At 51.8% G+C, this 24128-nt stretch overlaps 1 protein-coding gene across 2 annotated transcripts in view; it reads right to left on the reverse strand.

The window, feature by feature from the left end:
* Window positions 1-19528, reverse strand: part of CEP68 (centrosomal protein 68) — a 24510-nt gene extending 4982 nt beyond the window's left edge. Inside the window, exons 1-5 of one of the 2 annotated variants that reach the window (XM_060309772.1) lie at window positions 19402-19528; window positions 15022-15113; window positions 7268-8797; window positions 5689-5811; window positions 3183-3279 (exon numbers count right to left, since the gene is read on the reverse strand). In XM_060309772.1, coding sequence (XP_060165755.1) covers window positions 3183-3279; window positions 5689-5811; window positions 7268-8797 — 1750 coding nt within the window. In that variant the 5' untranslated portion in view covers window positions 15022-15113; window positions 19402-19528. The remainder of the gene's footprint in view (window positions 1-3182; window positions 3280-5688; window positions 5812-7267; window positions 8798-15021; window positions 15114-19401) is intronic. The other variant, XM_060309773.1, reaches the window with a different exon arrangement.
* Between the last annotated feature and the right edge of the window lie 4600 nt (window positions 19529-24128).

The raw sequence follows: 24128 nt of genomic DNA on the forward strand, positions 1-24128 counted from the left end.
TGGGTCCTGCTACCAGGTCCTATCAGCTTGTTGGCTGTGGGACTGTCCTTTAGCACATATATGGGTGATCTGGTAATGTAATATGGGAATGCTTGTGAACCCTTTTTTGTGGGTCCTAAATGAACAGACTTCAAAAGAAAATTACCTGAAAGCAGGCTAAGACAAGATGGTTAGTGAGGCCAAGATTCCATCCCCTACAGGTCAAGTGTTCATCTGAGGAAGGGATGGGCTAGGTTCAGAGTGCATCACCCACAGCAGGCTTGTTTCTTTCTCTTAAAAACTTTACTTCCTTTGTTAAACACAAAGGCTGCTTTTGCTTCCTGCGCCTTTATCAGCTGTGTTCACACTCTCCCTAGTTTCCTGCCACAGCTGCAACATCTGCTAACAGAGGAAGGGAAAGGGGAAGCTGCGTATCTCCAAAGGATACTGACAGAGGGGTGGAAGAAGGAACAGGGGCTGGCTGTGTTGAGATCAGCCCCTGGGGAAGCCACGTCAGTGCAGCATCATCGGGGCAAAGTGCCGACCTGACAACTTTTATGAGAGCCAGCAAGGCAGGCTGAGGAATGCAGCCAGGGCACGCGGCACAGCTCACCTGGAAAGGCAAATGGGCTGGGTTCTCCCCTCCCACACTCACCAGACCTTTGCCCAGTCCTCCTGTGAGTGGTCAATGGAATTCAGGGGACCTTTATTTTTTGAACTTTTATTTTACAATGTTAGAACATTTGGTTGGCTCCAAATAAAAGGAAAGCTGGGAACAGTAACAAAATTATCTTTCTCAGTTCAGACTTTGATGTTTTAATTGAATGCATGCATACAGGGGCCTGGTTCAGCTTGATGCCAATGGGTTCTAGTTATCTGATCCAGTAATAACAAGAAATTAGGGTGTGAGACAGGACCGTCAACTCATGCATCAAAGTAACTGGGTCAAAATGTTGTGAAAACCTGCCAGATAGCCATTGGGGAGGCCTTTGGCTGGAGGCTGAGATGGGCAGGTTTTGAAGGAATTAATTTGACGACCTGTCCCTAAAGTTATACTTGTGGCTGAGGAAGAAGGCAGGCTCTGAAGAAGCTTGAGGGGGGCGGGGGCGGGGGACGGGATGGGAGGTGTCCGTGCTCAGGCTCCACTGTCTCTGACAGCATGCTCTGGAAAGAAGAGTTGTGCACCTAGCTGGAGAGACCCTGTGAATGTCTAGGGAAAGTTGTGATTTTCACAAAACAGCCAAGTTTCTGACTATTCTAAGCAGAGGGTCGGGAGGGGCAGGGTGTCACTCTGAAACCGTAGAATACCCAAAAGCCTCTTTTTTTTTTTTGGCTGTGCTCTGCAGCTTGTGGGATCTTAGTTCCCCAATCAGGGATCAAACCCAGGCCCACAGCAACGAAAGGGCCGAGTCTTAACCACTGGACCACCAGGGAATTCCCTAAAAGCCTCTTATTTGGGCAGTAAAATACTTCTAGACTCCTTTGGAGAGGAGGGCAAAGTGGGTTGTTATTACAGATTCAGCACTGAGAAGTATTACTGAATCACTTTTTAAATGAAGGTCCAAGAACCTGAAGCTTGTAAGAAGCCCACTGTTACATGTGGCCTCCAGGAAGTGTCCTGGTATTGAGCTCTTCTGTGCTGCTGAGTCTGGAGGTGCAGGAGCCTGAGCCGGGGGGTCAGCACACTGGCTGGAGCCAGGCTGCCACTCCTTGTGTGGCCCAAGGCAGATGCACAGCTCTGTGAAATAAGAGTAATAATAGTATCCATCTCACAGGGCTGTGATGGAATGAAAAAACTGGTATGTCAACTGCTTCAGCACACAGTATTCAAGAAAATACTGGTGATTACAAGTGGCAAAGGAGCCTGGCATACTGAATTTCTGCCCCAATAAAAACCAAAAAACCCTAAAAACCCTAGTGCAAGAGAACATCAGAAGAGCCAAGACAGAGGCCTCCCGCAGGCAGGGGATCACCAAGGGCTCACATAATTCACACTGGATAAGCCACGCCCTGCCGAAAACCCTTCAGTGGCTGCTCGTCCCATCCAAACCCCTCTGCCCATTCACAGTTTTCAATCTCGGTTTTTTCTTCCCAGGGGACTTTTGGCAATGTCTGGAGACGTTCAGGGTTGTCACAACTGGGGAGGTGCTGCTGGCGTCTAATGGGTAGAGGCCAGGGACGCTGCTGAACACCCTGCAACGACAGGACGGCCCCCTCACAGCAAAGCATCGCATGGCCCAGAGCGTCAGCGGTGCTCAGGCTGAGAAACTCCGGTCTCCACCACCTCCCTACCGCCCACCACCCACCACTTCTGGTCAGGAAAGCGCCACCTCTTCCCATCTCAAGCCAGTGGGTCCTGCCCACTTCTGCTTATGCTGTTTGCTTCCAGCGTAAATCCCATTTCACTCCAAAACTGAGGCAAGACATAGACAGGCTCTTTCAACACTTGGTGGTTCAGTCTTACAGGAAAATAGCGGCTGCTCTTGGCGGGGGCGGGGGGTGGGGGGTGGCCGGCCCATCAGTTCACTGCTTTAACCTAGCGTTCTCCTAGCTCATCCTATCATACCTGCCCCCGGCAAGGTCAAGGCCAATCGTAAACCCCTGCCCCCTGCACGCTGAGATGTACTCTCGAAGTCTGTGATTTTCACACCTTTCTAACCTGGGACCCCATCCTGCAAAAGGGGCTCGAGCTTAGTTTGTGCACTGCTGTCCACTTATCCCCTCTCATCAGTTCACTTCTTCCTTCAGTCTCTTCCTGTAGAATAGACTGACTGCTCTCAGATCCTGGAACAAACCCCTCCCCAAACAGATAATCTGAGAGGGGTCCAGCCTGCACTTCGAAAGGATGGGAACCCTAGGGGCTCCCCGCTGTGAGCACCCTAGCCGAAAGCCAAGGACAGGACTAAAGCCAGCATTCCCATCCAGGACACCACCAAGGAAAGATAAAAGCAGAAACTAGAGAGCACGGTTCTTGCAGGCTCAGTGCCTAACTTCTTAGCACCTGCAGGGCCGTGACTGCCTCATCAAGTGTTTGCGGGGCCGTGATATTTCGATGGGCTGGCAGATGGCTGTGGGAGTCGAAGGCAACGGGTACGGATGGGAGGGACTCTGGCACTAGGCTCCTTCCCAGTGACAGTGTGGGTCCCGGACTTACACTGAGAGGTATTAAGCCCTGGCTTAATTCAAAACCTCAAGCATCTCACCTGGGGTATTATCCAACAGGCACTGAAGTAGAATCTCCCCTTTCTGTAAGACGCTCTCCGTCAGGGACTGGTGTTCATCTATATCTTTCTTAAATTGCTTAAAGCATATCAAAAAAAAAAAGTTTCATTACTACCATTTCGTAGAAGTTATTAAAAATGATCCCTTGTTCAGAAGCTGGATTCCCCTTTTAACCCACCCAGTCTTCATAATCCAAGTAAACAGTTTAACTTCACCTTCTCTGAGCCCAAGGCAAACACAGAGTCAATCCTTTTTTCTGTTTACAGTTTGACAAAAGAAAAGCTTTCTTTTCCCTGGCAGAGCCTGGCTCACGAACAGCCTGGAGTCACGGTTTCCTGCTTGTGCCACACCTCACAGGGTTCTCTTTAAACTCACAGGCCTGTGAGAGTCTCAAAACACGGACCTGGTAAGTAAGAGCCACAAGGGCAACGCCTTTCACATGACCACAGGGAGCTGCTGCCTCGCCCCACGTCCTCCCCTCAAGGTCCTGCTTTCTGTGGACCTCAGGACATGGGAAGGCGTCAGGGAAGCTGACAGTCTCCTAAGCAGCTGATTTCTTTTCCCCTCGCAGTATCAAGCCTTGTAGCCGTTTCTGGTTTTTCCTTTAGCTGCTAAGACGTAAAGTCAAATCCATGACCACCTTCAGTACAGGGTGCAGAAACTGGCAGTTTAATTTTGAAGTTACAATTTTACTTTTGGATTTACTGTATTCCTGTCTTCAGTTTTCCTTTGCCCTATTACCTATACTTATTATTTTATTCTTTAGCACTCTCTACAGTTTATATGCTGCCAGGAACCCACCGTGTTATTAAGACAAAGTATGTAAGACAGAGTCACGAGTGAAAATACATGAACACAAGCGCGTGTGCTTATATTAGGTCAAGGTAGCTCATACATATGCCTGAGCCAAGCCCCATTCTGTGTAGGGAGGGATTGACAGTGTGGTCCCACTCTGTGACACAGCTGTGTGGATGACACAAGTGGGCTAGGGTTCGCTGACCTGCAGGGGTAACTCCCAGCTCAGACCTCAGCTCTACCCACAGAGCAAGATAGTTGCTTACGACCACCCTGGAAGTGGAGGCGCAGGAGGACAGAATGCGGGATAAAACGGAGGGCATGGAGCTGTTCTACATGACACCTGCTCTGACGGGAGCGGGGCTGGGGCACTCCAGAAAGGCCACCCAGGTAGATCCAACTAGGGCAATTTCCAGGCACTGTCCTCTCCTCACAGTGGTGCTGCCCCTGGGCCTCCCGGGGGTGGGCCCTGCCCAGCTCTGCACATACTCTCCGGGGGTCCCACACAGAGGACCCTTGCACTCGGCCTTCCTCTCCTTCCTCAAGCGTACTCCGGGAAAGGAACTCTGGCAGTCTCTCTCCATACAGCAGGAAACAGCATTCCCACTAGGGTAGGGCAGCTGGCCCACCCAGGCAAGCCCCCTCCCCTAAACCTTAGTAGGCTCCAAGTTGTAAAACAAAGGCCCTCCCTCCTGCCTGGGTGTGGTGGGAGCTCTGAGTGGGGTGGTACGGCCCTGGCTCAGGCACAAGCAAATCACACGCTCTCCTACTCAAAGAACTGTCCCAGAAAACCCTTCCTAGACTAGCATCAGGTTCAGACCACAAATACCACCTCTGCTCCTTCAGAAGAGGTGAGAAAGGCTTGGCCAACCAGACATGCCAGAAGTCAGTGGGTACTTCAGTCACAGTTAATGTTTAGACTTAGGGTAACTGATTATCATCCAATTCAGAATCAGGGGGACCTACTGATAATTACGCCAGAACAGCACAAACTGTCACCCAAAATACACCTGTTCTAAAGTCAAGTTAACCGGAACCCACAAAGAAATTTTTAAAATAACAAAATCTAAAAAGAGGCAAACTCCACCCCCAAAAAATACCTTGAGAAGCAAACTGGATCCTATTTTTGTTTAAATACCATCAAAATGCCTTGTGTATATTCTGGAGTCAGTACAATTGCAGCTCAGATCCTTAAATCCAGTCAGTGTTGTCCAAAAGAGCTTTCTGTGATGCTGGAAAGGCTCTGAATGCTCTGTTCAATCAATACGGTAGCCACCAGACAGATGTGATGACTGAACACTGGGAACGTGGCCAGATAACTGAAAAATCTGATCTTTAATTTTACTTAATTTCAATAGCCACGTGTGACTCATGACTTCCGAAGAGTGCAGATCTATGCCTATCAATCCCTGAGATATTTGGGAAATCACATCACAAATAACGCTGAAGTATTTTTGATTGAGGATAAATAAAATGCACTTTCTTCAAATTCTATTTGGTCTGGGAAATAACTCATACATGTTACAGTTTTTCAGCTCTAAGAATTTGAAAAGAACCTCTGATTAGATTTCAGGTGAAAGTCAATGGACCACAACACACACAGTGTCAGTTATTTGAACTTCTACTTTCTAATCAAGTAATTTAGCCACCACTCTCGTGAGTGAACAGTCAGATGCCAGGACCACACATTACCCGGTAAAGCTGCAGAGAAGACTTGAGGCCTGTAAGGCTGGACCTGGATGCAGTCAGGTGGTCAGCAGCGTCTGCTACATTATACAGCCAGCGGATCAGCTCTTCCAGCTGACAGCAAAATGTCTGTGTAGACAAATTAACACGTGGTGTTACCCATGGAACCACTGTTTACATTTTCAAAGGCTAAAAATACCTGGGGGAATCCCAGGATACAGACTGCACCTTTCGAGAGCAATCCCCACTGAGGCGCTGTCTCCTCTCTCCTCCATGCCTGTCCCCACCCCGTGACTCCAGACCTCCGCCAGGGCAGTAAGAAGAGCGCACCTGGTTCTGTTGCCCCCTCAGTCTGAGAAAGTCCAGCCCCGCAGGTAGGGACAGAGGAGCTCAGGTGAGGGCAGGGACGGGGACAGCCCAGAAGGGGCCTGCCTGGCACAGAGACCAGTTCCTGGGTCAGCACTACCGCCAACTCTAGAACTGCTCCTGGGGAAGACGTGGACGTAAAATACGTGACTGTGATTGTGACTTACCTGATCCTATGCCTGAAAACGACTGAATTAAAACTGCTTGTCCCTGTTCTGCTCCCACCCGCCCAGGGAACTGGGGCCCTAGACTCCTGCCACCCACTCATCAGGGGTGGCCGTGACCCAAGCACTTCACCCCACGGTCTCTCTCAGTCTTTCATCACAAAGGAGGGCACACGCTAACACCTGTCCTACCTGCTCCACCGTACAAATGAAGTCATCCACGGAACATCAGGGGGCAGGTTAAAGCCCTCCTTGAGAGCTAGAAAATTTCTGTGATGTCGCTCCTGGGGACACAGCCCTCGGGCTGGCTGCCCTGCTGCCGTGTGGACACAGCACCTGGGCGCTCAGCCGGAAGGCAGGCCGTGGGCTCTCCGAGTGTGTGTACAGCCACACTCCAAACATCCTTGTGTCAGGGACTACGTAAAGCCCTCGGCATGCATTACTTAATTTAATCCACAGGACAGTCCCACAGAGGCAAAGCTCCCCATTCTACAAACGAGCAAAGCTTAAGAGACGGAGCCAAAGTTCACATCTGCCTGACGCTGACAACCCGATTCCTCGGAGTATTAGCTCCATCTCCTGGTGGTCTTAGGTGGTCCACAAGAGAAGGTTCAGTGACCGAGAAGCCCAGGAAACGGCGATCTGATACCTCCAACCCTGCAGTTACACCTTTATCAAACTGAAGCTCTGAGAAGTCCTTCGGCCAAGAAGCACTTTCACTGAGCCCATATTTCCTGAAGGCATCTGAGCACCGGTCCTTCCTGTGCAGAGTACCTGTTAATCCTCAAGGTCAAGTGCCTCGGGGAGCAGCCTGGGTAGTGGTTAGCAGCTCAGGCTCCAGCCCTTGTTAACTGTGAATGGGTAGGTTACCTCATCTCTCACTGCCTTTTTCTCCAACTGTGACATGAGAACGCCAGTAGAAAGTCATGAGGGTTAGACAGGAGAAGGTGCAATACAGTGCCTGGTGCGTAAGTACTCAGTGTCACTAGGTTTTATTATGAGGCTAGTGGACTGGGGGAAGAAGAAAGAAGACTCCTCTGAAATGCTGAGTTTACCTTCACACACTGCACGAGCGACTCTTTTCCCTGCTCTCCTCCTTTCCTGGGAGGCTGCCCTTCGGCATCTGGATCCGAGGATGCCCGCTGGTCCAACATCGCCGGCAAGCAGGCGCGTGTTCTCAGTGGTCCAGAGGAGACCCCCAGGGCCTGGCTGCTCAGCAGACTGCCCTCTCCTCCTGAGCCCCTTGCGCGGACGAAGGAGCGCAGCAAACAGTGGTTGTGGTCCTCAGGGCTTCGGGACCCTCTGAGGGCAGCCCCAGAGGGAAGCTGGCTTTGGCTGGAGTCTGACGGGAGGGAAGCTGGCCCATCACTGTCTGACACATCCAGGGATCTCTGCCCTTCGGCAGCATCAGTGGGCAGGGGCACCAAGGTGGGAATGCAACCCAGATACGAAACCAAGCTAGAAACCTGCGTCAGCCGAGAGGGCAGGGCCAGATACTCGTCCTCACTTTCCGCCTCCTCCTGTGGTTTCCACCCAGACTCCGTGCAGGCGAAGCGCTCGATACCCTGGCTGGCCCCCTTCTCCCTTTCCAGCCTGGGCGAGGGCCACCCTCTGTCCCGTGTTCTCAGGTAGGGAGAGCCCAGCTCAAGGTGCTTGCCCACAGGTGGCCAGTGCTTCATGCCCCTCAGGGCTGGCTCTCTGCTCTCCCAAGGAGTGTCCCTACTGCCTGGGGCTCTGGGGGTAGAGGCAATGGGGCTACAAGATGCCAACCCCACACTGCCCTGCTTCTGGGGTACTCCAGAGGGCCACCGCTTGAGGATCGGCTCTCTGGGCCCTGAGAACGGCAGGGCAGCAGCCTCTGCTGGTGGGCAACTGTGCGAGACATTAGTGGGTGACTTCAGGGTGCTTGCTGGGGAGACGGAGAAGCTATCCAGGTCTATGCCTGAGTCCTGCAGGACGGGCTCAGCCAGCACGCGGCTGTCAAGGTGTTTTGGGAGCTGAGGCCCGGGCCTGAGGGGGTAAGTATAGTCCAGCAGGTCTTCATACTCTTTATTCGGGCTCCAGAGCGGGGAGTGGCGGTCAGGGGAGGGAGGCAGGGAATCCGGCAGCACGCAGGCCCAGTACTCGGCCTGGAAGGAGAGGCGCCTCCTGCCCAGCCCGGGAGCATCGCCCCCTGAGGACACTGGCTGGGGCGACCACTGGAGCCGAGGCCCCGGCCCCACCACCGAGGGGGCCGACGGCGGGACGGCCAGCTCCAGGGAGGAGGAGACCTTGGCAAGAGAGCAACTCTGAGGCTCCACCTTTTCCTGGTGACCCTGGAGGCTGCTGCCCGGGGATGAGGCACAGACGCTGCAGCTGGAAGACTGAGGCGCAGTGGCACCTGGGCTCACCGCGGACCTGCACCTTGACGGGAACGGGAACCCTGAGACGTGAGACTGTGGGCTGTGGTCTAGCGCCTGCGGCGACTCCACTGGGGACGGGTCATCTTCAGTGTCAGCATCATGTCCTGAGCAAAGGGCGGCGGTTCTGGGAATGGTGTGAGTCTGAGGTAGCTCCTCTGAGGCAGAAGGCCTAGTCTCCTCCATCTGCAGTGACAGGAGGGAAGGAAAAGGTGAAAATAAGCACGCCAAATTTCCTTCCTCAATGACAAGCTGGCACTTTTCTCTGGGGACCCAGATGATACTGAGGAAAGGTCTTGAAAGGAAGAGCCTGCTACCTGGTGCGAGAATCAGCAGAGTGTGCTGCTGGTGACTAGAGACGCAGCCTGCTCTGGGGAGCAGACTGCCTGCCCCGAGCTGATCCTACACCCCCGTCCTTTCCAAAGTTCTTCCTCCGCAGATGCCTAGTTCGTGAGTGAGCAGAACTCAAATAGCTCTGTCGTGCTGAAGCCGGAACACACTGCCTAACCTTTGAGAAGCGTGTCCTGGGCAGGCAGAACCTCAACCATTCTGTCGCTGACTCACATCCAAACCTGGCAGTCAGGCAGCCCACCTGGCTCAGCTCACACTCAGCGGTGACGCGTGGCAAAATGAGTCATTCACCTCAGCCTCTTCCCTTCAAGTTTTTAACATGCTCGATGAAGAGGCTGCCCCCAAGGCGGGCAGGACAGCACAGAGGTTAAGGGCATGGGCTTTGGAACCAGACAGACCTGAGGCCAGCCCCTAGCTGCCAGCTTCCAGATGTACGACTCTGAGCCTCACTTCTCTCACCTGTAAAATGGGGGTAGTGACAGGACCGCTTCCTCAGGACATGTGGATTAAATGAGCTCAAGGGTGAAAAGCACAGGGTGAGAGCTCAACAAACAGCAGAGTTATAACAGCACCAGACTCACACTCAGGAAACAGCCCATTTCTGTGTTGGCTCACGTGCTGCCAGCCTCACTGAATCTGACTCAGGTGCCCGAGCCCGGCACCGCCCCTAGCCCCCAGGCAGGTGGGCCTAGCCTGTTTTCTCCCAGTCAGCTCAGCACCTCCTCACAAGATGGGGCTCTGGGGGCAGCATGTGGCACTCAATGCCACGGTGCCGTGGAAGAGATCAAAGCCGTTCCCATGAAAGGCCTTGGCAAGCAGAACGCAACAGGACGTAGAGATGGGAGGGGCAGGTCCATCAGATAATCTTCCCAACTATACTGAGGGCCTGAAAGATCCGGTGACTTGCCTGAGGTCACAGACACAGGCAGGACTCCCTGCTCCACGTGACTCCCATTAGGCGAGGCTGCCCTGTAATCAGGGAGGCCCCCAAAATTCTCCTTGCCCAGAGATGGTGCTGCTCACCACAGGGGCTCTAAGGTACCGCCAGGTTCCCTGGGTCCTGAGGAGATACAGTCTCAGAGCCCTCAGGAGCCCACAGCCCCGGACCCTCCTTTCGCACGTCTCCTCAGGGGCCCCGTAAAGCCTACACGTCACCGAGTCAGAAACAGGACGTGGCTCCCCCTGTCGGGGCTCCCCGGCCTCGCCCTCTGGACAGCAGGTCTGGGCCATAGCTTCCCTGGTCCTCAAAAGGTCACCAGTCACACTCCTGAGGAACAGGAGCTGCTGTGGACAGAGCCCCCTGCTGGCCCCAAGGCCCAACTCTCCATGTGAACCTGTAAAACAGAAATCATCACACCCAAGCTCCCCGACTTCCCCACCTCGTACGGGGGCTGGGAAAGCGTGCCAGATGCTGAGACAGTGCTGGAAGGTACTCTCACAGGACAGCTTTAGGTGACACTACAGCCCCACTTGCCTCAGCCCCTACCTGGCTTCTCACGGAGCGCCAATCTCCAGTCCCCAGGCTGGCAGGGGGAAGCAGGGAACTGAGAGCCGGCTTAGACCCACCCGCTGCCGGCTCCCTGCTGGCCCCGCTGGCCTGCGGCTGGCAGGCTCCCGAGGGGCCAGGGCCAGTCCCACCGTGGCAGGCAGGGGCAGGAAGCCCCTGGGCACCCCTGACAGGGGAGGCAGGCCCCCCTCGGCTTGCAGGTGGGGCGGCTGCTCCCCACGCGCAGGCCCTGCGGGGTCCAGCTCCTGATCCGGGCAGCTCCACCCCCCAGGGCACGGGGCCTTCGCGGCCGCAGCTGCCTCTGCCTTTTCTTCTCCCAGGGCCATCGAGATGTTCCTAGATCAGGGCTCTGCTGAAGCTTCAGCTCCCTACAAAATGGGAAGGGGAGAGAAGAAGAGAAGCTTTCTGCATCTACGGCTAAGAAACCTTGTTTTTTACCTTTTAATGATTAAGACAAACACTTTTTTGGCCAAAAGAGCAAATGATAGCTCCCTCCTCGAAGGAAAACAGAGAGGCCTGGCTTTTCCTCAGCTCCAGACCCCTCCACAGGGGACACAGGAGCACGTCACTGTGTCCTCTGCTGTTGTGTGGCTGGCAGCAGTCCCAGCAGCAGGTGCCAGGAGGCTCAGTGCAGGCCCCAATTAGAGTCAAGGTCTGTCCTGCCTCAAGTCGCCTTTCCGCCCCTGTCGCTTTGGCCTAGCCCCGCTGGGTAAGGGGCCCGGCCTGGGTCCTCCCTGTGCCAGCCTGCAGCAGTTGTCGTCGCAACACACCCAGCGGCCGAGAGGCAGCCTCGTACCCACACCCGGACTGGGGGGCTCCAAGATGGCCCGTGACCGGAGGGAGAGGCAGCTCTCCTCCTGCTGACTGGGTTACAGGTAACCGGCGACTGAGGGAACCGTGGAAATCCGGCTGGTAACAACAGCAACGGTCACGCCGTGTGCATGCACGTGACAGTGAGAGAGAAGCACACCGGGCAGGCAGCGGGCAGGTGGGCAGGCGGGGCAGGGGACCAGGGTGAGCACTCGGGGCAAGAGAAGGAACAATCTGGAAGCTGGATCTGAAAACAGAACCGTTCCAACAGGAGCTTCAGGGACCACAGAGGGAGACCCCCCCCCCCAGCCTCAGTGTGCAGGCAGGGGCTCTACCAGGAGCCCTGGCTGGATGGGGTGGGACAAAAAGCGGGCAGGAAGAGAACTCCAGGAAGATCTGGACACGGAGGCGAGGGAAGCACAAGCACCCAGGATTTGGGTGGCCGCCTGGAATGCACTGGGTCAACCTCAAAGCTAAAACCTGGCCAGAAACAGCCCCGTTCCTCAGAGACGAGAAGGCGGGTGACGGCAAGAGGAGGCGCTGGTGGCAGCAGGGAAGCCTGAGAGGGCGGAGGGCTGGGGCTGCAGGCTCATCCTGCTGGGCCCTCACACTGGGAACCACCACTGGTGCGGACCGGACCGTGTGCCCGGAAAACAAGAGTGTCCTGCCCTGCCTGCCTGGCGGGGCTCCAGACAATCAGAGGCGAGCCTAGAGCACATGTCACACGCACGCTCATCGCCTTCTCACAGCCAGCAGCACGTGCGCAGGGACTAATCAGAAGAACGACAGTCTTAAACCGGTCACACATGGTTCAAATAGAAAATACACTGCACATGTAAGTCTCCCTCCAGCCCTGTCCCCATTCCTAAAACAAGCCAGGGCACATGGGGCATGACGACAGCGCCTGTGCACAGTGCATGCTGAGTGTCAGCTAGTGTTTTGGGGGGAGGGGCGGAATCAGTGCAGAAAGTCACCTTGCGAGGAACGAAGGAGTCCAACAGAGGAAGAAAAAGCAGGTTATTTTTTCATATAAATCAAGCAAAATGCTTACCACTACATACTCCCACAAAAACAGGTAAATATGCTAATTAAAGTCATGTGTGTTTCTCACCTCTTGACTGTATATGCAGACAAACACAAAAATCTACTTCATCCATCCCCCTCTTTTTACATTAAAGGAGCAAACTGTACAGGACACACTGTTCAGAACCTTGCTTTTCTTTCTTTTTTTTAAATGAAATATCTTGGAGATCCTTCCTTAGCAATAAACAGACAGCGCTCTCTCTTTTTTAACCACTGCCCAGCACTGTACTCCACTGTAAGGATGCACGCCAGCGTATTCCACTGGTCCCCTACTGGTGGATATTTACGTTAGATCCAACCTTTTGCTACTACAAACAACGCTGTGATCAACAACCACGTACACACACCACTGCTCGTGTGCTAACACACCCACAGCGCCAACAGTCAGAAGGAGAAGTGCTGAGGCGAAGGGGACCCGCATGTGTACTTCTGGCATATGTTCTACCTCTACCAGGTGGCATCAATTTATACTCCCACCGGTGGCCTGAGAGAGTGCCAGTTTCCCGCAGAAGGCAGGTCCTCCTATCCTCATTTCACAGAGGGGAAAACCTCTCAGAGAGAGTCAAATCCAGGCCTGTGTGACTCCAGAACCCAACCTCTTTATGAACTGGGGAACAAGTTACGAAACAGACAGACACACAAAGTAGAAGAGGGGAGAGACTGGTACAGGAACAAAGAGATGAGTGACCAAGTCCTGCTGAGAACGATTTTCTTGGAGCCACATCCTCACCTAGTGGCTATTTAAGGAACTGCACATGAAGACGATTCAGGCAATCTGTGTTTTCACAATTATAGGAATAAGCTGAGCCCACAAGCTGGAAATATTAGGGTGACGGCTGAACCTAGCCTGCAGCCTCCAATTTCTACTTCTTGCTCCACCTCTAGAAATTCTCTCAATGGCCAGAGTTGGGCCATGATGGGTAGCTAATACCCCTTTTACTCTCCTAGTCCCCTCCCCCTCCACTAAAGCGTGTGGTCATGACAGGACTGGAATAAGATGATGCTGGGGCAAAAGAGGGGTGCAAACAAATGATCTCTGTCCTTGTTTTAATGATGTATTTTTGATTTGTCTTGTCTGGATCTCGTTATTCAAAAAAGAAGGTATCCATTCATTCTGGGGGTGAGTGGTGAGCTAGAATTATAAGCTATGCAGGAGATATACCTCTAGATAACTTTCAAGTATACATACAAACTTGAACTAGGTTAACAGTGTCGCCAGAGGCCCTTCAGCAACCAGGAAAGAAGGTCTGAAATTCAGTGATTTTCATGGAAATGGTACTTCTGAAGAGACAGATTATATAGGTGGTTATTTTCTCAGTCTGGATACGCAGTCCCTTCATAATCTTACTTATTAATCTGCCTAACAAATCATGCTGTTATTTTCCCTGCGCCACAGGGTTTTATGTGAGAACTAAGACAGATTCATGTGAAAGAAAAAAAGTCCAGGAGTGTCCATTCCAAATTCTATGTAAAGTACTACAGAATACAAAGAAAAGAGAAATCAACTCGGAGCGAGATAATCAGGGGAAACTCCTTGAAGTGATGACTGCTGAATACATCAATCATGACGAAGAAAACATCAGCCTAGCAAATGTATAAGCTCTGGATTTCTAGGGCTCAACTCTGTCTACATCTGCCAGGTGGGCGTCTGTAATACTGCATGAAAGTCCAGTCCTCATTTCCATAGATGCTAGATTTTACACATCATCATTCCTTCTAACCCTCTGAGGGTGAGGATGGAGATGGGGATTCTGCTTGAACCCTTCCAGTGAGACAGCTTACTCCTTTCCTAAACACCCAATGGACTGCTCAGATGAAAACAACTTGCTATGCCGTCAGTAGCTTCAAACAACCTACTACTCTACGTGGGTCCTCCCTGCTCTCTGATCACACAGTTTACAGTGTTTCTGGAGGCTAGCAGCTTCTTGGTGGGCAGAGGCCTCAGTCAGCCTCCTTCCTAACCGGGAAGCAACAGGAGATTGGACAGAGTGACTGGAGAGCTCTGAGCACAGACGATGAACAATGAATTCAAGCCTCCCATCTGAAAAGGGTCTGCACACACCAGTTCACCCCTGTGCTTGGCCAGACCAAGCGACAAGACACATAAGCTTCAGGATGTTCTAGGGACCACCTGGAGTTTGGTATTAAAATTCTCCATTAGTTTCTACGACCTGCAGAGACCGTATGACCTACCAGATACAATGAGGAGTTATGTAGGCTTGGCTTACTCTTGCCCTACAGAAGTATGGGGTCACACTAACTGGGTAAGCCTGGACTCCTGACGCTTCCTGCTATCTGCTGCACCACCCTCATGCAGGCCTGTCACAGCTACCAGGACTTCCTCCCACTTGCTCCTGTCCAGGATGGAGAACAGAGGACAGGGAGGTGTGCATGTGTATTGGGGGGGGGGATGATGCCCCTCCCTTAACTAAACCAGTCAAATGTACAAATGATCGACTTAGGGAGCAATCCTCCTCTGATCAGAAAGACTTTCCCCACGATTCTGTAAATCACAAGCTCCCCTTCCAAACAATCTGATTACTACCAACTCTGCCCAGGAAGCTGGGTTCTGATCAGGGCCTGTCTCTGTAGCCAAGTGCACAGACGGCACCTGTACAGGCCACGAAGGCCAGGTGCTGCCTGACAGAGCCAGTCCTACCTGTTCAGGGTCCAAAGTCTTGAAGCTCCGTGCTGTTTTTGCAGGAGCCCACAGGTGTAAGTGGTCACGGCGTGCACACACAGTGGCAGAATCTGGCCAGAGAAGCAGACAAAGAGGCTCTCAGTGCCACTCTTTCTCTAGGAACATAAAGCTACCCACAAGGAAAGGGGGCCAGTGGGGAGGACCCAGCACTGTCAGGTTGCTGGAAGGCTTCTGGGGGAACTAGATGGACAGCAGAAAGGAGCTCAAAGGCAGAAGCCAGTCCAGGCATGGGAGGCAGCATGAAAGCGGGTAAAGACCTACACGGGGGAGGCCAACAAAAGGGGCAGTCACAAGAGGGCCAGGCCCGCCTCAAAGGCGGGGGGGGGGGGGTGCCGGGAACGCTGTGGCAGGAGGTTTGAGACTGGGAGGCCGACGGCGGAGAGCTACCGCCGTTCCACCTGCTCCTTCCTTGGATGTACAAGCCCTGCAGCACCTCAGTCCTCCACACTGGCCCTGTCTTTCCCTGTGGGGCAGGTCACCCCAAGTGTTCTGTCCCCCTCCTTTGCAGGTGAAAGCAAGCAAAATGAAAAGGGAGAACAGGCTCAAAGCTATGAAGGGGTAGACGTGTCTCCCACAGCTTGGCAATAAGTCGATGCCATCTTCAGGATCCTTGGCCCCAGCAGCCCTTTTCCTCCCCCGCAACTGGGGCAGCTTCCTTACCTTTTGCTTGGAGACAAAGAGTCCTCCAGGGCCCTAGGAGGCACACTGGGTCCCTCTAATAAAGTGGTGGGAAGGCTGCCACCAGGCTGCTCTCCCCTACTTTCACACTCTCACTCAATAGCTGGCTGACTGACTGGGGCCGCAGAGAACCTCACAGAAAGGCCAGTCTTCTAACTTGTCATGAGGTCTTTAGATGACCTACGAAGAGGTGCAACTGCCACATCTACAAGGATCTTAACTGAGCTTCCAGCCACCCCTCCCCTCAACCCCAAGCTCTCTGGCCTCCTCAGCAGTCACTAGATTGTTGCCATCCAACAAACTCGAAGTATGAGGATGATGGGGACTGAACATGTCAATCAACTGGACACTCTGTTCCCACCAAAGAGCAAGGCCGAAAAACTGCTGCCCTGTAACAAAAATCATTCCTACTGTCTGAAGAAGCTGGCCCTGGACCACATGGCTGCAATTCCACAGGCCACTGCTTTTACTGTACTGACAGTTTTCTGTGAGTCTGTTGGGCTACATTGTATGAAGATTGATAAGAATCTTACTGATTTTCTGGAGATACTATTCAGAACACTTCTCTTTGGAGAAGAATTCTCAGGTCTCAGGAATAGAAACAGCTGTTTCACTGAGTAGCCAGTTTGTTTTTACTTTATATAGGTACTGGCAAAACTGGTTCCAAAAAATATTCTCCTCTTTGCTCTTGCTGCTTGGAAGCTCAGAACCAAATCAGTAGTCCCACCCAAGTAAAATGTATAGCGCAGAGAGGAACTCACCTTTTGTACTTATCTTTGACTTCTCTTAATTTTCTTTTACCCTATCTGCCTCAATCACTTTTCATTAAAAATCTTGTTACACTGAAACTATTTTGGAAAGATTCCTCAAATCATTTTTGGAACAAAATAGAGGAACTGTTAAAAACAGAAGGAAAAAAAACAACAACTCCTAAATCCAAGACTTCATCTCAATACCAGAAAGAAACAAAGCCTGTTTACCAGTACATCTAAAAAGCAAACGTAGATACTTATGTTAGTACCTTTCTACTCAAAGTCCACGGAAAAGCAGCATATGCAGCACCTCAGAGCCTGTTGGGAACGCAGATTCTCAGGCACTACCCCAGAGCTTTGGGATCAGAATCTGCATTTTAGCAAGCTCTCGAGGTGGTTGGTAAGCACAGTAATGTTTCAGAACCACCAGGCTAGTAAGCCTGTTTCAGCGCCCTGAACCATTCATCAAGCGCCTACTTACGCGAGGCACACAGAAGAAGGAAATTTATGGTCCTTGTCCTCAAGGTCTTTCCAACAGGACACTAGAAAAAGCTCGCACCTTGGGGCAGGTTTTTAATGGTTAATTATAGTATGTCACAACTGGAAGGGCATCTTCAGAAAGAACAGTATTCCCTAGAAAGGATTCAAGATTCATGTGACTACACTAAAAGCAGAATCAGAGACCAGAATTCTCCTGAGACAGTTATAAGTGAGAAGAGGTACGGTCTCTGTTTTGGGGACTCCAAATAATTTTAGAGAAACTGACACGCCAAGGGGACCTACAGCTGGAAGGAAATGGACAACTTAGCCTGTTTCCTGTGACCAGAAAGTGGTACAGGAAAACCTGGAAGTGAGGCAACATCCTCCTAGGGGATGTATATGCCACCTCAAGGTCTGGCAAATAGATTTAGAGCTACCAGAAGACTTCTTCCACTTTTCACAATTTTTGTGAACAACTTTAAAGACAGGAGACAGTTTTTAAGAGAGAACAGATTTAAGTTAAAAGGAGAGAAGCCACTTCAAGTCCGCCTCCAACTGAACCAACATTTTTGTCAGCCATATCAGCCCCCATCTCCTCTGCTTTCACATGACCATTTTGAGAAACAGACCACGTGAAGAGTGCATCAAATACTACTGTACTACTTGGCCAAACTGTTATTCGGCACTCCATCAATCTCCAGTGGGTAGAGGTACTCTAAAGGCATAAACAAGTAATCTTCCATGGAATACTTTTACAGTGGGGGGAAAAGTCTGGAATGGCTTAAGGGATTTTTTAAAATCAAGGAACAGATAAGGACCAAGACGCAGACAGAACCTGAAGGGTCAAATACTATACAGATACTTAGCACTAGTAAAGCTGTTCAAGTACGTTTATTTTTATCCTAACAACTGCTAACAGCTACTGAACATTTTCTTTGTGCCAGGAACTGTGCTAAGCACTTTATGTCAATGTTTTACTTAAACCTCAGAAATAATGGAGTAGGACCTATTGTCACTCCCACTTTATAGAGACTGAGGCATACGGAAGTTAAATAACTTGTCCAGGGTTAGGAACATGGCGGAGCTAAAGTCTGATTTGACTTGAGAGCCAGAGCTCAACTGTCTCCCTCGCCTGTAAGAATAATCGGGCCGAGTTAAAGGAATTAAAGTTTTTATTTTGTCAACTTTTGGTTACACTGCTGATTTTTTGTTTTCTTTTGGCTTCCTTCAATCACTGAGTGCCTTCTATGCTCCAAGCACTATGCTACGGGCTGGGGAAACCACAATACAGTGTGATGTATAAAATCAGAGGCTATGGAAGGCAGCTGTGCAAAGGAGGGAACGATTATTAGTTGGGGGGTAGGGCAAGGGCTTTAAAAAGCTTTCCAGAAGACAGAAAACCTTAATTATTTGCTCTTTTCTGTACCGGGTGGCCCAGAACTGATCGACTCAGGTAGTGGAGGGAACAAGGATGAGAAGGGGTGACCTCTACCTCTTTTAACCAAGCCCTGTATCGTTGACTCCTTGACCCAACCCATTTTGTCATGCATTTTAACAATACCCTTTATACCCTAGGTCCAGGAACATAAGGGTATTTATGAATGCCATCTATCTTTGTGCCCGCCTTCCCCCACCCACTCCAATGAATTCCCAGTGAGGTCCAAATTTGCTCTGGCACTAGCAGGTTTCCGCTCATTTTTATTACAAACAATACACCGAACCCAACCTAATAATTATAAAAGGCCTTGAAACAGGTTTTGGACTTGTGCCCCTGGGCTGAGAACCGTTCTAGCGATGACAGTTGGAAAGGGTGGCCCCTCCAGGCAAAAAAAGTGAGACAAATTGCTTTTTCCCCTCGGCAGCGGGGCTGCTGCATTCAAGGTGACCAGAAGGCATCGTTCGTCTCCATCTTAACAGTGGTAATGATCCTGAGCGGGTGAGAGAGGGTCTCTGCGGTAGACCAGGTACGGGAGCAGCGCGGGCCCCTAACTCCCGGGGAACCTGGGCCCGGCGAGCGCGCAGTGTAAACAAGATACGCCCAGGGCGAGGCCGCGAGGGAAAGTGAGTCCCCAGCAGCTGAGGCAGCCCCGCGGCGCAGCTGCTTCGACCGGAGGATGCGCGGACACGCGCGCTCCCGCGGCCCGGCCTCGCGGCGCTCAGGCTTTTCCAACGCCGGCCTCCCACCTCCGCGCCTAGACTCCCGGCCGCTAACCTCACCCGCCGTTTCGCCTGCAAAATGGAGTCTCAGGCACGAGGCGCCCCCGCCTCCGCGAAGCCTCTGCGCCCTTCCAGGCGGGGGACGCGAGGCCCAGAGGCCAGCCCGGCCCGCCTCCGCAGACCCCGAGAACGCAGGGCAGAGGGGGCCGGGCCAAAGCCCCCTGCGCCGCGGACCCCCAAACCCCGCGCCCGTACGCCGACAGCTACATACCGCGCCTCAAACCCTTCGGACTCCCGGACCGGGCCGGGGGCGAAAGCAGCCGCACGCAGCGGCCCCGAAACGGGATTCCCAGGTGGACACCGCCGCCCTCCCGCCGGAGTCCTGAACGCCTGGGGCGGGACCGAGTGATGACCACGCCCTTCGGGCCCGCCCTGCCTCCGCGCGGAGGGCGTCTTTGGAGCCGCGCGACCAATCCCAGCCGTCAGTCCGGAGGATTGACCAATGTACGACCCACTCCTGCAAGAAGAGCCCACCCCTGGCACCGTCTTGGCCTATGGGAGGTCTGACTTTATTCTATCTGCAGTCCTCCCTCGCCTTCCGCGCTCGCCGCTCGCTTTGCGTGTTTTGGAGCCAATGGGGTCGCAAGAGGGCGCGTAGTCCCGGGCAGCGAGGAGGGGAGGGTGACTTGGGGCGCTCTCCTTGCGAGCAGGCCGCAGCCGGAGGCATGCGTTCGTTGATTCATTTTGCGCAGAGCGCCGGGCAGTGTTCCTGGCGCGACGCTGCCAGGGAGGCGGTTCCACAGTCTTTGTGCGTCTGTTTACATTCGCATGTAAACAACCAGGCGTGAACCGAGGCCTGAACAGGTGCCACGGGGCACAAGCACCGGAGGAGGGCGAGGTCATCAGGTCGGGTGGTTAGAGACAGCCTTAGGGGGCAGGTGGGACTTAGGCTCGGAAAGGATGGGAGGGGTGTGGATAAATGAGCCAGGAGCTGCTTAGCGGCTCTCGGAGCAGCCTGGTCCGATGGGAAATCGGTAATGGAATTTGAGGGGAAGTGGGATCCAGCTCGTGGGAGGCTATGATGCACATCTCCTTCCTCCACCTCCTCCTCCCCTCCGCTCCCGCCAGCATGAAGCCTGGGAGGATACTGGCACAGCTCTTTAGCTTGTACCACTCAGTGGAGTCCCACCGGGCTGGGATGGGGAAAGGATCACAAGGTAACCCCTCTCAGACCGGTCCTGCCTTCTGATGCTTTTACCTAGCAGCACTTTCAGCAATCTGGGTTACGTTGAATGCCTAGCCAGTTCGTAAAACATGTCCGTAAATGTCTGAACCCCAGCTGTGGGCAACTTGAATTCCAGAGTACAAATTAGTTACCGTGGAGCTCTTGGGCGTCAGAGAGCTTAGGACAGCACTCCCCAATCTTTTTGGCACCAGGGACTGGTTTTGTGGAAGACAGTATTTTCGGGGCGGGGGGGAGGGGGGTGGTTTCGGGATGATTCAAGCGCATTACATTTATTGTGCACTTTATTTCTATTATTATTACATTGAAATATATAATGAAATAATTAGACAACTCACCACAATGCGGAATCAGTGGGAGCCCTGAGCTTGTTTTCACTTGCGACTTACTGATAGGGTTTTGGTATGAGTCTGCAAGCAATTGATTTATTATGGTCTGTGGTGCAGTCAAACCTCTCTGCTAATGATAATCTGTATTTGCAGCTGCTCCCCAGCGCTAGCATCACCACCTCAGCTCCACCTCAGATCATCAGACATTAGAGTCTCATAAGGAGCACGCAGCCTAGATCCCTCGCATGCGCAGTTCACAGTACGGTTCGCGCTCCTATGAGAATCTAATGCCGCTGCTGATATGACAGGAGGCACAGCTCAGGCAGTAATTCGAGCGATGGGGAGCGGATGTAAATACAGATCAAGCTTCGCTCGCTCGCCCGCTGCTCACCTCCTGCTCTGCGGTACCCGTCCGTGGCCTGGGGGTTGGGGACCCCTGGTTTAGGAAATAAAAGACTTGTTGGGTTTTCCAGAACCTGTCATGACAGCTGGAGGTTTTGTCTAATCCAAGGGTCACAAACTTTGACAGCAAGAGCAGAAACTAGCCCACAGATATTTTTATTTGGGCAGTCTGTTGATTTTATTTGCTTTTGTTTTCTTATTAAGAATTTAAATCCCACAAGCACTACTTCTGTATTAAGTAACAGCCACCCACTTCACACATTTATTACCTGCCTGACACTGAAAGATGTTTACGTTTGTGACCCCTGATCTTCTCTGAGTACACAGAAGACCTCTGGCGGTGTCACCTAATCCCACTGGTTGAGACTTGGGTCTTTCCCAGACAAGACAACCAGCTGGACAGAGAATGGGGCCAAGTCCAAATGGGTAACCAGGTCAAGCATAGAACCAGGGCACCAAATCCAAGTAAAGGGAACTTGAAAACAAAATCAAGCCCAAATGAATAAGCTCTCAAAAAGCCAAGGAAGTTATGGGTGGTGGAATTTGAGATAAGCAGACTATGAACATAAAAGTAATTCTGGGGGCTTCCCTGGTGGCGCAGTGGTTGAGAATCTGCCCGCCAATGCAGGGGACACGGGTTCGTGCCCCGGTCCGGGAAGATCCCACACGCCGCGGAGCAACTAGGCCCGTGAGCCACAACTACTGAGCCTGCGCGTCTGGAGCCTGTGCCCCGCAACAAGAGAGGCCGTGATAGTGAGAGGCCCGCGATGAAGAGTGGCCCCCACTCGCCGCAACTAGAGAAAGCCCTCGCACAGAAATGAAGACCCAACACAGCCATAAATAAGTAAATAAATAAAGCTGAGCTGATTTTTAAAAAAAAAGTAATTCTGAAGTTAGCAAAAAAGCCGCCCGGTATACCTGCTGTATGTCAGATCCCAGGTCAGATCCCATCCTGATCTCCTCAACCAGATGTGCACTCTCCCTCCTTTGAACTCTGCAGCATCTGTGTTCACCTTTCCCATAGCCTTTATAGTTTTCTACCCTGTATGGTTTCCTTATCTGTAAGATGGCATAGGATGGATGGCTCCTGAGGTTCCTTTCAGCTATGACGTTCTGTACTTTTGTGTTGTGAGCATCTTTTGCTTTTGCCTGACAAGTGATCTTTCCTTTGAGGAATTGTCTGAAATCCCCTGGACCAGATTATTCTTTAGGGGCGTCTCATTTCTCTCATTTCTCCTTCCAAGGCAGGAAAGGTGGAGAGTGAGCAGGCTTGGCCAATTATAGTCTCCTTCCTCTTCTCCACAGAGACCCAACCTGAGATGGTCTGAACCCTTGCCTGGGATTTTAAAGAATGAGGCTGGCAGAGAGTTTATTTCCTCAGGTGCCTCTAAGCTTAAGCAAAGTAAACCTAGAGCTGTGTATGGTTATATTCCTTATTATCAGAAAACCTGGGGGACCAGGTCTGGAAATGGTAGAAATCCAGGAAGGTCAGGCAGCAAGATACTCAGCCCAAGTCAAGCTGCTTGAGCTGCTCTGGTTAGGGTGTATGCGTGTACTTTTAATGCCACCATGAATTATTTTTCAACTCTTCTGTGATGTTAGGTATTCACTCCAGATTCAAGTTTTGGGCAGGACCATTGACTTGTCTAACTGTAGGTCATGTTCCTGTATTCTAACTGCCAACAAGCAAGGAGAGTTCTGGTTTCTACTGTGGCTTGTACTGGATCAGTTGGCTTCTAGTGTGGGAGGAGGGGCCCAATTTCCTTCCAAGACTCGGAGTAAGGGGGTTCCCTCCAAATTAGAAGGATATTCAGGTGCTGGCAGCCAAAAGGACCTCCACTATAGTCCATTTCTTAGGCTGCACAATGCAACCATCTCTCCTACAACAACAACAAAAATGCACTCATGCCCTCCTCAAAGGAGAACAGTTCAAAGTCTCATCAGTCATTTTATCTGGCCCCAAGTCCAAGTCTGCAGGTGACGGTCTATTTGAGACAGGCTGGGACCTGGGACTTGGGACCTTTACTGCAATGCTGGCAGCTAGACATCTCCTTGAGCAACAGAATACAAAGAAACTATAAGGGACTAAAAATAACTGTGTGCATGAGTAGTTGGGGCAAATTATGAACAACAAAATACAAAAAAGGCCCAAACCCAGCTGCCTCTTCTGAGGTGCCAGGAGCAAAAGCAGGGTGCCACGCATGATCCCTGCACACAGCACCACCAAGGGGGTGGCCAGGCCACCTAAGCCACGCCTCCGGCTCCCGCCGACCCACTCCAATCCTCACTCCATTTGAGGAACCAGGTCGCCCCACCTCAGGGAGTGAGCAAGGGAATCTTTTACTTGTTTTTGCTCCCTTGTGCTACAGCAGGAGTCCCAGTAAAGCCTTGCCTGAATTCCTCATCTGTTCTCTTATCGATTTCTATTGATTGAAGAGTCCAAGAACCCAGGTTGGTAACACATCCTTCTTCTAAGTTTTCATCATCATCCTATCTCAGTGTTGTAATATGTAGACTAAATTTTGGAATTAACTATCACTAATAAACTTTAAATACAATAAAGAAGAGAAGGAAGATGAAAGAAAAAGACAGTCACTAAAAACTTTACATTTATAAATGCAGCAAGAAAGGAAATACAAGTAGAGGCCACAATCCTCATTTTTGAAACTAGTCATGAGGCTCTATTTGCATTTATGATTCCCCATCTTCAATACCTATTCCAGGTCTCCAGTTACCTTCAAGCTGCCCAGGATTCTTTCCTGGTGGGGTTAACTAAACTTTCATTCTTGAGGAATCCTACTTGGTGAGCCTGCCTATATGTAGTACAGTACCTTTCCATTAACTTGTATCCCTGGTGTGGGGGTGATGATGTGTCCCAGGAGACCTACTGGGTTCCAGTCATACCCCTCCTGCCTCTATCCCCTTGATAGTCAGGACCAGGTACCAGCCAACACTGTAACCTCCAGTGGCATGAGGAGACCACATCAGTTTCCAGTTAATAGGAGCCATTGCTGTAAGGCTCTG

This window comes from Globicephala melas, chromosome 12, assembly GCF_963455315.2.
Source record: "Globicephala melas chromosome 12, mGloMel1.2, whole genome shotgun sequence".
In the NCBI taxonomy this organism is placed as follows: Eukaryota; Metazoa; Chordata; class Mammalia; order Artiodactyla; family Delphinidae; genus Globicephala; species Globicephala melas.